This window comes from Lolium perenne, chromosome 7 (assembly GCF_019359855.2).
Source record: "Lolium perenne isolate Kyuss_39 chromosome 7, Kyuss_2.0, whole genome shotgun sequence".
Taxonomy (NCBI): Eukaryota; Viridiplantae; Streptophyta; class Magnoliopsida; order Poales; family Poaceae; genus Lolium; species Lolium perenne.
In genome coordinates this window covers 8,004,964-8,015,056 of record NC_067250.2, presented here as the reverse complement: position 1 = coordinate 8,015,056, position 10,093 = coordinate 8,004,964, and the positions used below count along the sequence as shown (strand labels likewise).

General features: G+C 47.3%; 2 protein-coding genes across 2 annotated transcripts; one reads left to right on the top strand and one right to left on the bottom strand.

Moving 5' to 3' along the window:
* LOC127311536 (oligopeptide transporter 7) lies at positions 1-4,167 on the top strand. Its single transcript, XM_051341970.2, has 5 exons — positions 1-890; positions 2,160-2,729; positions 2,808-3,063; positions 3,148-3,330; positions 3,432-4,167. Exons 1-5 carry the CDS (start codon positions 205-207, stop codon positions 4,047-4,049), a joined length of 2,313 nt encoding a protein of 770 aa, XP_051197930.1. The 5' UTR covers positions 1-204; the 3' UTR covers positions 4,050-4,167.
* Positions 4,168-5,813: 1,646 nt separating this feature from the next.
* On the bottom strand, positions 5,814-8,030 carry LOC127311537 (uncharacterized). The gene has a single exon (XM_051341971.2). The coding sequence runs from the start codon at positions 7,949-7,951 to the stop codon at positions 6,332-6,334; it is 1,620 nt and encodes a 539-aa protein (XP_051197931.1). The 5' UTR covers positions 7,952-8,030; the 3' UTR covers positions 5,814-6,331.
* Positions 8,031-10,093: the final 2,063 nt, after the last annotated feature.

Here is a 10,093-nt window from a genome sequence, read left to right as displayed (position 1 = left end):
CCAAAGTCCAAACTGACACTGCTGATATTTAGAGAGACATCCATACCATATCTCAGACAAAAAAGAAAGAGATCGGAGCAATTAATAATACTACCAAAACGATGCAGCGACATTACAGCTGAAGAAGAGGAAGGAGAGGACCCAAGAAGGCCAGCCAGGCAGGCAGGCCGCAGACCTACGACCGTCCCCCAGCCGGAGCTAGCCATGGCGTCCGCCTCCTCCCGCCACGAACGGCAAGGCCGGGAGGAAGGAGACGAAGAAGAGGAGGAGCTCGAGGAGCACCATATCACCGCCCCGCTCCTCGTGGGCGCGCACGAGGCGTCGTCGTCGTCGTCGCCGCCGGAGCCTGATGAGGAGGAGGAGGAGAACTCGCCGATCGAGCAGGTGGCGCTGACGGTCCCCGTCGGCGACGACCCGGACACCCCCGTGCTCACCTTCCGGATGTGGGTGCTCGGCACGGCGTCCTGCTTCGTGCTCTCCTTCCTCAACCAGTTCTTCTGGTACCGCAAGGAGCCGCTCACCATCACCGCCATCTCCGCCCAGATCGCCGTCGTCCCGCTCGGCAGGCTCATGGCGGCCACGCTCCCCGAGCGCGCCTTCTTCCGCGGCCGGCGGTGGGAGTTCACCCTCAACCCGGGGCCGTTCAACGTGAAGGAGCACGTGCTCATCACCATCTTCGCCAACGCCGGCGCGGGAACCGTGTACGCCATCCACGTCGTCACCGCCGTCCGCGTCTTCTACGGCAAGCAGCTCACGTTCTTCGTCTCCCTCCTCGTCGTGCTCACCACGCAGGTGCTCGGCTTCGGGTGGGCGGGCATATTCCGGCGGTACCTCGTGGAGCCGGCGGCCATGTGGTGGCCGTCCAACCTCGTGCAGGTCTCCCTCTTCAGGTACGCACGCTTCCTGGTTACTTGTCCTCTCTGGCAAGCAACTTACTAGTTTGAACTTTGAACCTGTAACTTGTAATAATCAGTTAATCACATTACACATTTTCTTAATTATTGTTAATTAAATATCTCCTCTTGTACTCTTGCTGGCAACTAGATGATTGCCTATTGATGCTTAAAATTAAGGGAAATTGTAAGGAGCTAACGTGTGGATTATTTATTTTTTTTGTCTCTGGTAGAAAACGCATCCTGGGCCGTTGGATTTTGTAGCGTACAGTGGATGGCAAATTTAGCATTGATTCTTTCGTTCAAATATCTAACAAAACCGTACATTTCAATTTTCATGACGTACTCGTGAGTAATGCGTGTAAATTATGTATGCTTACTGCTTAGTAACAAGTATAGGAGCTCTGATATTTTTTAGTTAGACCAGTAGTTAGCTGTCATGGATCATGAAACGTCACCTGTGTCCTTCCCTTACATCAAACCATATCATGCAAGGGGCCACAAAATTGGTTGGTTGGTTTGTTAGAATTTCAGTCTGGGGCCTCTAATTAAGAAAATGAAACTGATGTTTTTGTCTAGAATATGAAGTTGATGAAAATGAATTAGGAGCACTGACAATAATAACATGACCACACAGCAGCAGCTCAGGTTACATGCCGGAACGTGATCCACGTGCTGTGCTCACTGAGAAATGAGATCGAGTTTGTTTGACTTTCACCAAGCTAGATCTGAAGCCTTCCAACAACTAGACTTAATTTCCATGTTGTTGCAGGCCATCTTCACTTTTCTCTGCATTATTTCTGTGTTGTAGCGCAATGTCGCTGGTCATTTGTTGGTTGGGACAATCAGAAATGGTCATTCACTTCTGTATTTCTTTCATCAAGATGTAAAATGGATAGGAACCGGAAACACGTTCCATATCCTTTTCTCGGTCTCAAGTTTAGATAGTGAGCTTTGTTTGGATAAATTCTGTACAAGAAAAAAAACATAAAATATTCGAACAAAGCATAATAAAACTAAGCATTTTTTCGCTTCTACCAGTTCTATCTAGTCGCAGAAGATGGCAGTAGAGTAACCTCAGTTTCTTTAAAGAGGTGACCAACTTGAACAATTGAACTCTGAAAGGACATTTTGGCTGATGGAACAATAATGATAATGTAACATCTTCATGGGCGTGGCGGTAAAATAGCCTTTGAATGGTCTTAACTACAATGCACCTGCACATTTGAATCTGTATTCTCTAACAGGCTTGGAAATTCTGAGCAGGGCACTTCACGAGAAGGAAAGCCGAAGCAAAGGCGGCTTCACGCGCAGCCAGTTCTTCCTGGTGGCGTTCATCTGCAGCTTCGTGTACTACATCTTCCCAGGCTACCTGTTCCAGATGCTCACTTCCCTCTCCTGGATTTGCTGGGTGTTCCCCAACTCCGTGCTCGCCCAGCAGCTCGGCTCGGGTCTCTACGGCCTCGGCATCGGTTCGATCGGTCTCGACTGGGCATCTGTTTCCTCCTACCTCGGGAGCCCTCTTGCCAGCCCCTGGTTCGCCACAGCAAACCTCGCTGCAGGCTTCTTCATCATCATGTATGTGATCACACCCATTGCATACTGGTTTAATTTCTACAAGGCGCAGAACTTCCCCATCTTCTCCGATGGGCTCTTCACTGAGGCTGGGCAAAAGTACAATATCACAAGCATCATAGACTCCCAGTTCCATTTTGACACAATGGCGTACGAGAAGAACGGTCCACTGTACCTCAGCACTTTCTTCGCTATTACATATGGTGTCGGCTTCGCATCCCTTACCGCGACAATCGTTCATGTCCTCCTCTTCCACGGAAGGTAAATTCTGCCAAAGTTGAAGTTTTGCACAATGATACGATGACAGCAGCTACTAAAAATCATGGTGCTTTCGTGCAGTGAAATTTGGCAGTTAAGTAGGTCAGCTTTCAAAGAGAAGAGGGTGGATGTACACACAAAACTTATGAGGAGATATAAGCAGGTCCCTGAGTGGTGGTTCATCTGCATCCTTATTGCTAACATTGCCATCACCGTATTTGCTTGTGAATACTACATCGAGCAACTCCAGTTGCCCTGGTGGGGTGTATTACTTGCATGTGCCATTGCCTTTTTCTTTACCCTCCCAATTGGAATTATCACAGCAACTACAAACCAGGTATGAGTTCCGAATAGCTTGCATATCATGACATACAAATTCGGAGCACCACTTTCATGCAGTTCATTGTTTCATTGCATCCAGACTCCGGGGTTGAACATCATCACAGAATATATAATGGGGTACTTGTATCCTGGGCGGCCTGTCGCAAATATGTGCTTCAAGGTATATGGCTACATCAGCATGAGCCAAGCTCTGACATTTTTGCAAGATTTTAAGTTGGGCCACTACATGAAGATTCCACCAAGGACCATGTTCATGGCTCAGGTAAGCTTATTAATCAAATAATTGATCTGCCATTTCTACCACAAACACACACACAGGGTATTGTCATATTGTCTCACTAACGACTTCTTCAAACATGGCAGGTGGTCGGAACTCTGATTGCAGCATTTGTGTACCTTGGAACAGCATGGTGGTTGATGGACACAATCCCCAACATTTGCGACACTGAGCTCCTCCCAGCAGGCAGCCCTTGGACCTGCCCTGGTGATCATGTGTTCTATGATGCATCAGTCATTTGGGGTCTTATTAGCCCACGCCGAATATTTGGGGACTTGGGATCTTACTCGGCTGTAAACTGGTTCTTCTTGGGGGGAGCCATTGCCCCACTCCTGGTCTGGTTTGCGCACAAGGCGTTCCCACGCCAGAGTTGGATCTTACTTATCAACATGCCCATATTGATTGGTAGCACTGGCCAGATGCCACCCGCTACTGCAGTCAACTACATCACATGGATATTAGTTGGATTTTTGTCAGGTTATGTGGTCTATAGATATCGACGAGACTGGTGGGAGCGACACAATTATCTGCTTTCAGGTGCACTAGATGCTGGTTTGGCTTTCATGGCCGTCCTAATTTACTTATGCCTGGGCTTGGAGAACATCAATTTGAATTGGTGGGGCAATGACTTGGATGGATGCCCCCTTGCCTCTTGCCCCACTGCTAAGGGTATAGTTGTCGAGGGGTGCCCAGTGTACAATTGATCATCTCCTCATGTCTGGCAGTCCCTATGTGGAAAACTGGAAAGAGTGTGCTGGGATCATTGTAATTGATAAATGTTTATTTTCATACCATTTCAGAGATGAAATTAGTGTTTTTCAATGTTCTTTTTTAGAAAACCCTGCAGGAGTTCATTACAAAGATGGAAACTTTTTTTTATCACTGTTCAAAGTTATAGAAAGATTCATAGCAGAAATTTTAGTAATTTCCTAGAAAAGAATTCTAGCGGTGACAGCCTTTTGTTGTCAAACCAAGTACAATTCTAGATTGCAAGGAAGTCATCTCAAATCTTTGAAATCTAGTGAAAGCAGGTAGTACATGACTTGTGAGTTGCAATTTCATATAGCTCAAGTTTCTTACACCCTATGTACTATGACAAGTAACTTTATAACTGCACTGTCTTGCTTGCTATGTGGTACTACGATTCCTCATTATATGACTGCAGTTTCTTACTATCCAGACAGACGTGACATAGTCACATAGAGACTACTGCTGTACTACATGATAGAGAAAATAATGCTCAACTACCAGTCAAAAACTAAGATCTAGCCCCTTAACAATTTTAATGTAACATCGCTGTATTACATGAATCATGAAGGATACACATCGTTTTACTCTGTTGTAAGTTGTTACTCTATATTCAAAAAAGAACCCACAAAGTTCAATCTGCATACCTCACAGTACATAACTGCGTTGTCTCTTCCTCTTTCGCCTTGACCAAATGTATTCTTTCTGTTGACATCTCAATCTTTTCCCTTGAATACTCAACTGCTGGAACCAGAAAAAAGTTAAGCACAAAAAGGTCAAAGTAGAAGTATTCTATGTACTGACGCTGAACCATATGTGCCCCTGAGACAACTGTCAGTTACTTGAGTTCTTTGGTCCAGCTGCGAGTATTACCTCCAAAGGCAAACTATCTAAACTTCTTTATACACCATGAGTTTTGAAATAACTTTCTGAATGTATCTGCGTAACAGTACAATCATTTGCATTTTTATGTCAAGAGAAATGGTGAAATCATGGAGGCACACTAGGTTTGACAAAGATAGTATGAACAACTCAAGTGTGATGTATGAATGTATGATGCATAACTGAACACGGATGCATGCTAAAACGTGGTTGGTTTCCATGGTATGTTGGAGTGGCAACAATTTCAAGCAACAACTTTTCATTATCCTGATATGGTTCCAAGAAGCTAGGTCCAAACAGAGATGGGGGACAGCGAGAGCAGGAATGTAATTACAGAAAGACATAGATCACGTAGAAAAAGCAACACGGTCTTGCACTGAGCACCATAGAATGATGGCGAGCAGAATGATATAAAAGTCTGATCCATGTCCCCATTTTATTGGTTCCTGATGTGCAGCACAAGATTGCCTGTATCAAAGCCATATTTCTTATCTCTTCCCTTTTACAAAAAAACATATATATGAAAACAGTAAATGGAAAGCTGACAGCTATCAAATTTCCTAAGATACATGCTGTCATGGCAGCTATCTGGTTCCAGCACTAAGCACACACTCCAGTAAAAACAACAATGATCAGCTATCATGTGTGCCTCTTCTGCGTTAATTCTAGGGGATGTAAGCTGATATATACAGATCATCGAACCTAACAGATATCAGCGACTAGTTAACAAGTCTATTGATTGTCCCAACCAGTCAACTATAGAAAACATGATAACCTGTTTATTTCCAAGTGGTAGATGAATGCCAACGTGTTCTTTGACAAAAAAAATATACTTGGAATGAAATAAAAGGTTGCAGCCGGTCTGCACACCTTGTGGTTATATATATTCAATTAATTGACATGCTTGTCCAAAGTATAACAGCATAATACTTAACACTTTCCACGTAAATATTTCCCAACAACAGCAATCCAAGATATCCCAGCAGCAAGGCTGCAGTTTCAAGAATTCCGCCACACCACTTAATGGTTCAGAAAGGCTATCAAGTATCAACCAAAATTTGGCAAGAATTTCTTAGGATGAACCCTTCATTTGACTTCCTCAGCTTGCAAAATCTCTTGATCAAGGCTTCACTTCATAGGTCATGGTATTTAGTACAGATCCTTGTAAGTTCAACCACGCAACCCCACGCCTGACTAGCCTTGTAATTCTTTGGTTTCACACAACTTGAAAACAAGTGAGCTGTAAGCCAGCAAGCTTGGTATGAACCCTCTTAATAAGCTCATCAAACAGCTTGAGGTTTACTGGGAGTACAATAAATAGCTTTAGGCTTTTAGCCATGGTCTGCACACCATATGGTTATGTATCTAGCACTAAATCTAGATGGTTGTTCCAAGTATCACTTGCACTCAACACTTTCCTGATAAAGATTTCCCAAGAATCACCATCCAAGAAATCCGGACCACTTAAAGCCGCAGTCTCAAGAATTTTGCCAACAATATCGTCATGCATTGGCTCAGACAGGCTATCGACTAAAACTTGGTAAATAAATTTGCTTGGGGTGCACCCTTTTGTCACCATTTCTGTAAATACTGCCACCCCTTCATTTGGCTTCCCAATTTTGCAAAATCCCTTGATCAAGGCCTCATAGGTCATGGCATTTGGTTCATATCTCCGTTCAACCATGTCATCCCACACGTGACCAGCCTCCTGTAACTCCCCATTTTCACATAAACCGGAAATAAGTGAATTGTAAGTCAGTAGGCTTGGCTTGAACCCCTTCTCGAGCTCGTCAAACAGCTTCCTTGCCTCCTGAGCCATACCACTCTTGCATAACCAGTAGATCAATGTGCTCGTGATTGTGTTATCAGGAGGCACGTTCTTCTTCGCCATCCATCTCCACATCTGGTACGCCTCCCCTGCCTTTCCGTCCTGGCAGAGCACATCGACCACCTTAGCAGCTAGTGGTGTGCCTGGCGTGTATCCTGCCCCAAGCATCTCGCGCGTTAAATTGCACGCCTCGGCAGATTTCCCCTCCTTGCAGCATGCCTCGATCACAACTGAATATGTAACCTCATTCGGCTGCATCCCAGATGCCTCCATCTCATCCATAATCCTGGCTGCATCCTGTATCTTCCTGGTCCGGCAGTACCCGTCGATGAGCACGGTGTACATGGTAACATCCGGCCTACGCCCACTGGCGATTATATCGTCGAATAGCTTCTGCGCGCCCTTGAGATCCCCCTTGGCACAGTATGCAGAGAGGACGGTTGTGTACGTGACGACATCAGCGACGATCCCCCACCCGGGCATTTCATCGAGGACCTTGAGGGCGGCGTCGAGGTCGCCGACGCGGACGAGGCCCTTGAGCAGGATGTTGCAGGAGACGAGGTCGGGCGTGATGTAGAGCTTGGTGGGCGCGGCGCGGAAGAGGGCGGCGGCCAGGCGGAGGCGGCGCGCGGCGACGAGGGAGTGGAGGAGGGCGTTGAAGGAGCGGACGGAGGGGTGGGAGTTGAAGGACGGGAGGGAGAGGAAGAGGCGGAGGGAGGGGAGCGGCGGGAGCGCGCGGAGGAGGGGCAGGAATGCGCGGTCGGAGAAGGCCGGGAGGCGGGCGGCGCGGAGGGCGGAGAGGACGGGCGGGAGGAGGTCCGGGGACGCGCCGGGGAGGCGGGAGAGGACGGCCGCGAAGACGGGGATGGAGGGCGGGAGGGGAGGGCTGGCGTGGAAGAGCGCGTGGCGGAAGGCGAGCACGGCGAGCTCCGGCGTGGGGAGGCGGACGATGAGGCGGGAGAAGCTCCGCGGCGTGAGGCGGCGCGGCCAGGGCTGGACGGGAGGGGTGACGGTGCAGTGGGACGGCGGCGGGAGGGAGGAAGGGAGGTGGGCGAGGTGGGCGAGCGGCACGGTGGTCCTGGCGGCCGGCGCCGCGGCGGAGAAGGCGCGGGCGAGAAGCGGCGGCGCCGTCCAGCGTCGCACCGGCATGGTGGCGCGGTAGGATCGAGGAAAGCAGAGGAAACGCAGGAACCACCGGGCTTGGACGCTACCCGGCGGTCTACCGGACCCGTAAAATAAACCCCAGCATCGATTTTTTACAGTTTTGACTCCGGAGCAACTCTTCACTCCTTACTTGTACCGGCGGGAGGCTGAATACATGGCCAACCCCTCATCCCATTTCACTAGGGTGCGCGGACATTTCAGAATTCCCAACCGTTTTCCCCGCGCCGCCACCATAGCCACCCGCGCGCCGCCACTGAAAACAGAATATTCCGTAGGATTCTGTTTTACGGGGTGGGGATACAGGGTCTGCTAGCTCGGACAAGTTTTCGGCCAGCGAAAAGTGAATACAGGACCCTCTACTTGTGTTTTAAGGGGTAGAAAAATAAGGGGTCTGTTAGACATGCTCTTACTTTGATCCTTTACAATTTGCCCTCAATCGATCTGGGCATACATGCAAAGACCAATGTGCCCTTATCTCCTTCGTCTCTGTGAGATTCGATGTTTCCAGCGTAGTCTTGCCGCTCGCCGTCCTCTGTTCGTCGCCGGCTACTGACGAACAACTTGGCCCTCACCAAATCTCGCTCCTTACTCGCCTCACCCCTCTCTTCTACCCCCATTAACTCCCCACGTCTGCGCAAAAGCATCACGCCCGCCGCCGCCGCTGAGCAAGTTCATGTTCGTCACGGTCGAGCGAGTCTGTTGCCGCGGTGTTCTATTCCGGCGAACGGAGGGCCTCCGATCAATTCATTCTGCTTGGAGGACCGCAACATCGTGACAAAGTCGATTCGGCAACCAGACGCTCGCGCCTTCCAGCACACTATCCGAATTAAGGGCATCTTCAAGTGGGCTGCATCGCGCCGCCCAGCCTCGTACCGGACGACAGAAGCGTTGAGCCATTGAGCAGACGATGGTGGCGGGCGGGAGCAGGTGTCGTGATAGAGGGAGGCTGGACCGAGGCCTGTCGAGCTCTCCCCTCCTGTCGACTCGTGGACGGTTATCGGGACTGGGGTTCCTAATGTCTACGCTCTGGGGCCTGATACATTAAAGAGAGGGGATGAAATTGACAGGGGTAGGGCACTGAGTTACGGAGGCAGCCGGATCTCGGGATGGCATGGAAGGGTGGTCGCCGGAGGTTGGGATGATGAGAAAGGCGGAGGCGGCGACTTGCACGTCGAGTGGTGAAAAACATGGGAGGGGTAGAGTTCGTCTTTTCAAGTGGGCTCAGTTCTGGAAAAAACACTAAACAATTGAGAAGGGGCAAATGATCGATTGACAAGAAAAACAGGGGTAAAAAATACAGTACCAAGTAAACAGTGGCAAATCATACAAGTACCAAGTAATTGAGGGCAAAAAGTAAAATTCCCCAAACTGATATGATAAAATTTCACATAAAACCGACAATTTTTGTGTCCTATGTAGAAAAGATAAAAAAAAAACTATCTCAAGAAATAGACTATTTTAACATAAAAAAATGTATCATTTTTCGGAAATACTTTTGTACACCCACGCAGGGCAAAATATATATATGTTTTTTTGCACTAGTAGAAAACTGAGTTTTCTTGTTCAGAGTTGTCCGGAGTATTAGTCCCGGTTCGTACAGCTAAGATGCCGAAAAGTTTTAGTCTCAATTCGTAAAGGGGACATTTAGTCCCGGTTGGAGACACCAAGCCGGACTAAAGATTTTTTGGGTTTTTTTTTGCTTCAACCCTATGGATCGCTTTTTTAGCTTTGTAAAATACAAAAAAATGATAGAAAAATCAAAATAAAAAATCCTTTTAGATGTAGGCAGGTTAGGTGATCTAGTTATTATGAAAAAATAAACATGAATTTTGACTTTTTTTTTTACAGAAACACTGTATTTTTGGGTAAATTGGAATATCTTTTGCATATGAACTCGAAAAAAGTTTCATATACTGTACGAACATGTATCTACGCGAAAAGTTACATCCGAATTCACCCGGGTTAATCTGGTTAGCAAATTTTTAGATTCTCAAACTACTAAAGGGAAGTATGACATTTTTTTAGGTTTTAGGTTTTGCAAAAAAAAAAAAATTTAATCAAGATTATTATTACATCATTACTTTTGTTTATTAAAAAAATTATTTCGAATTCAAACAATAAAGAAGT

Coding starts and splice junctions, on each gene's coding strand:
- LOC127311536 (XM_051341970.2), top strand. CDS start 205: ATGGCGTCCGCCTCCTCCCGCCACGAACGGCAAGGCCGGGAGGAAGGA. Junction 2,730..2,807: donor GTCCTCCTCTTCCACGGAAG/GTAAATTCTGCC, acceptor GCTTTCGTGCAG/TGAAATTTGGCAGTTAAGTA. Junction 3,064..3,147: donor TCACAGCAACTACAAACCAG/GTATGAGTTCCG, acceptor CATTGCATCCAG/ACTCCGGGGTTGAACATCAT.
- LOC127311537 (XM_051341971.2), bottom strand. CDS start 7,951: ATGCCGGTGCGACGCTGGACGGCGCCGCCGCTTCTCGCCCGCGCCTTC.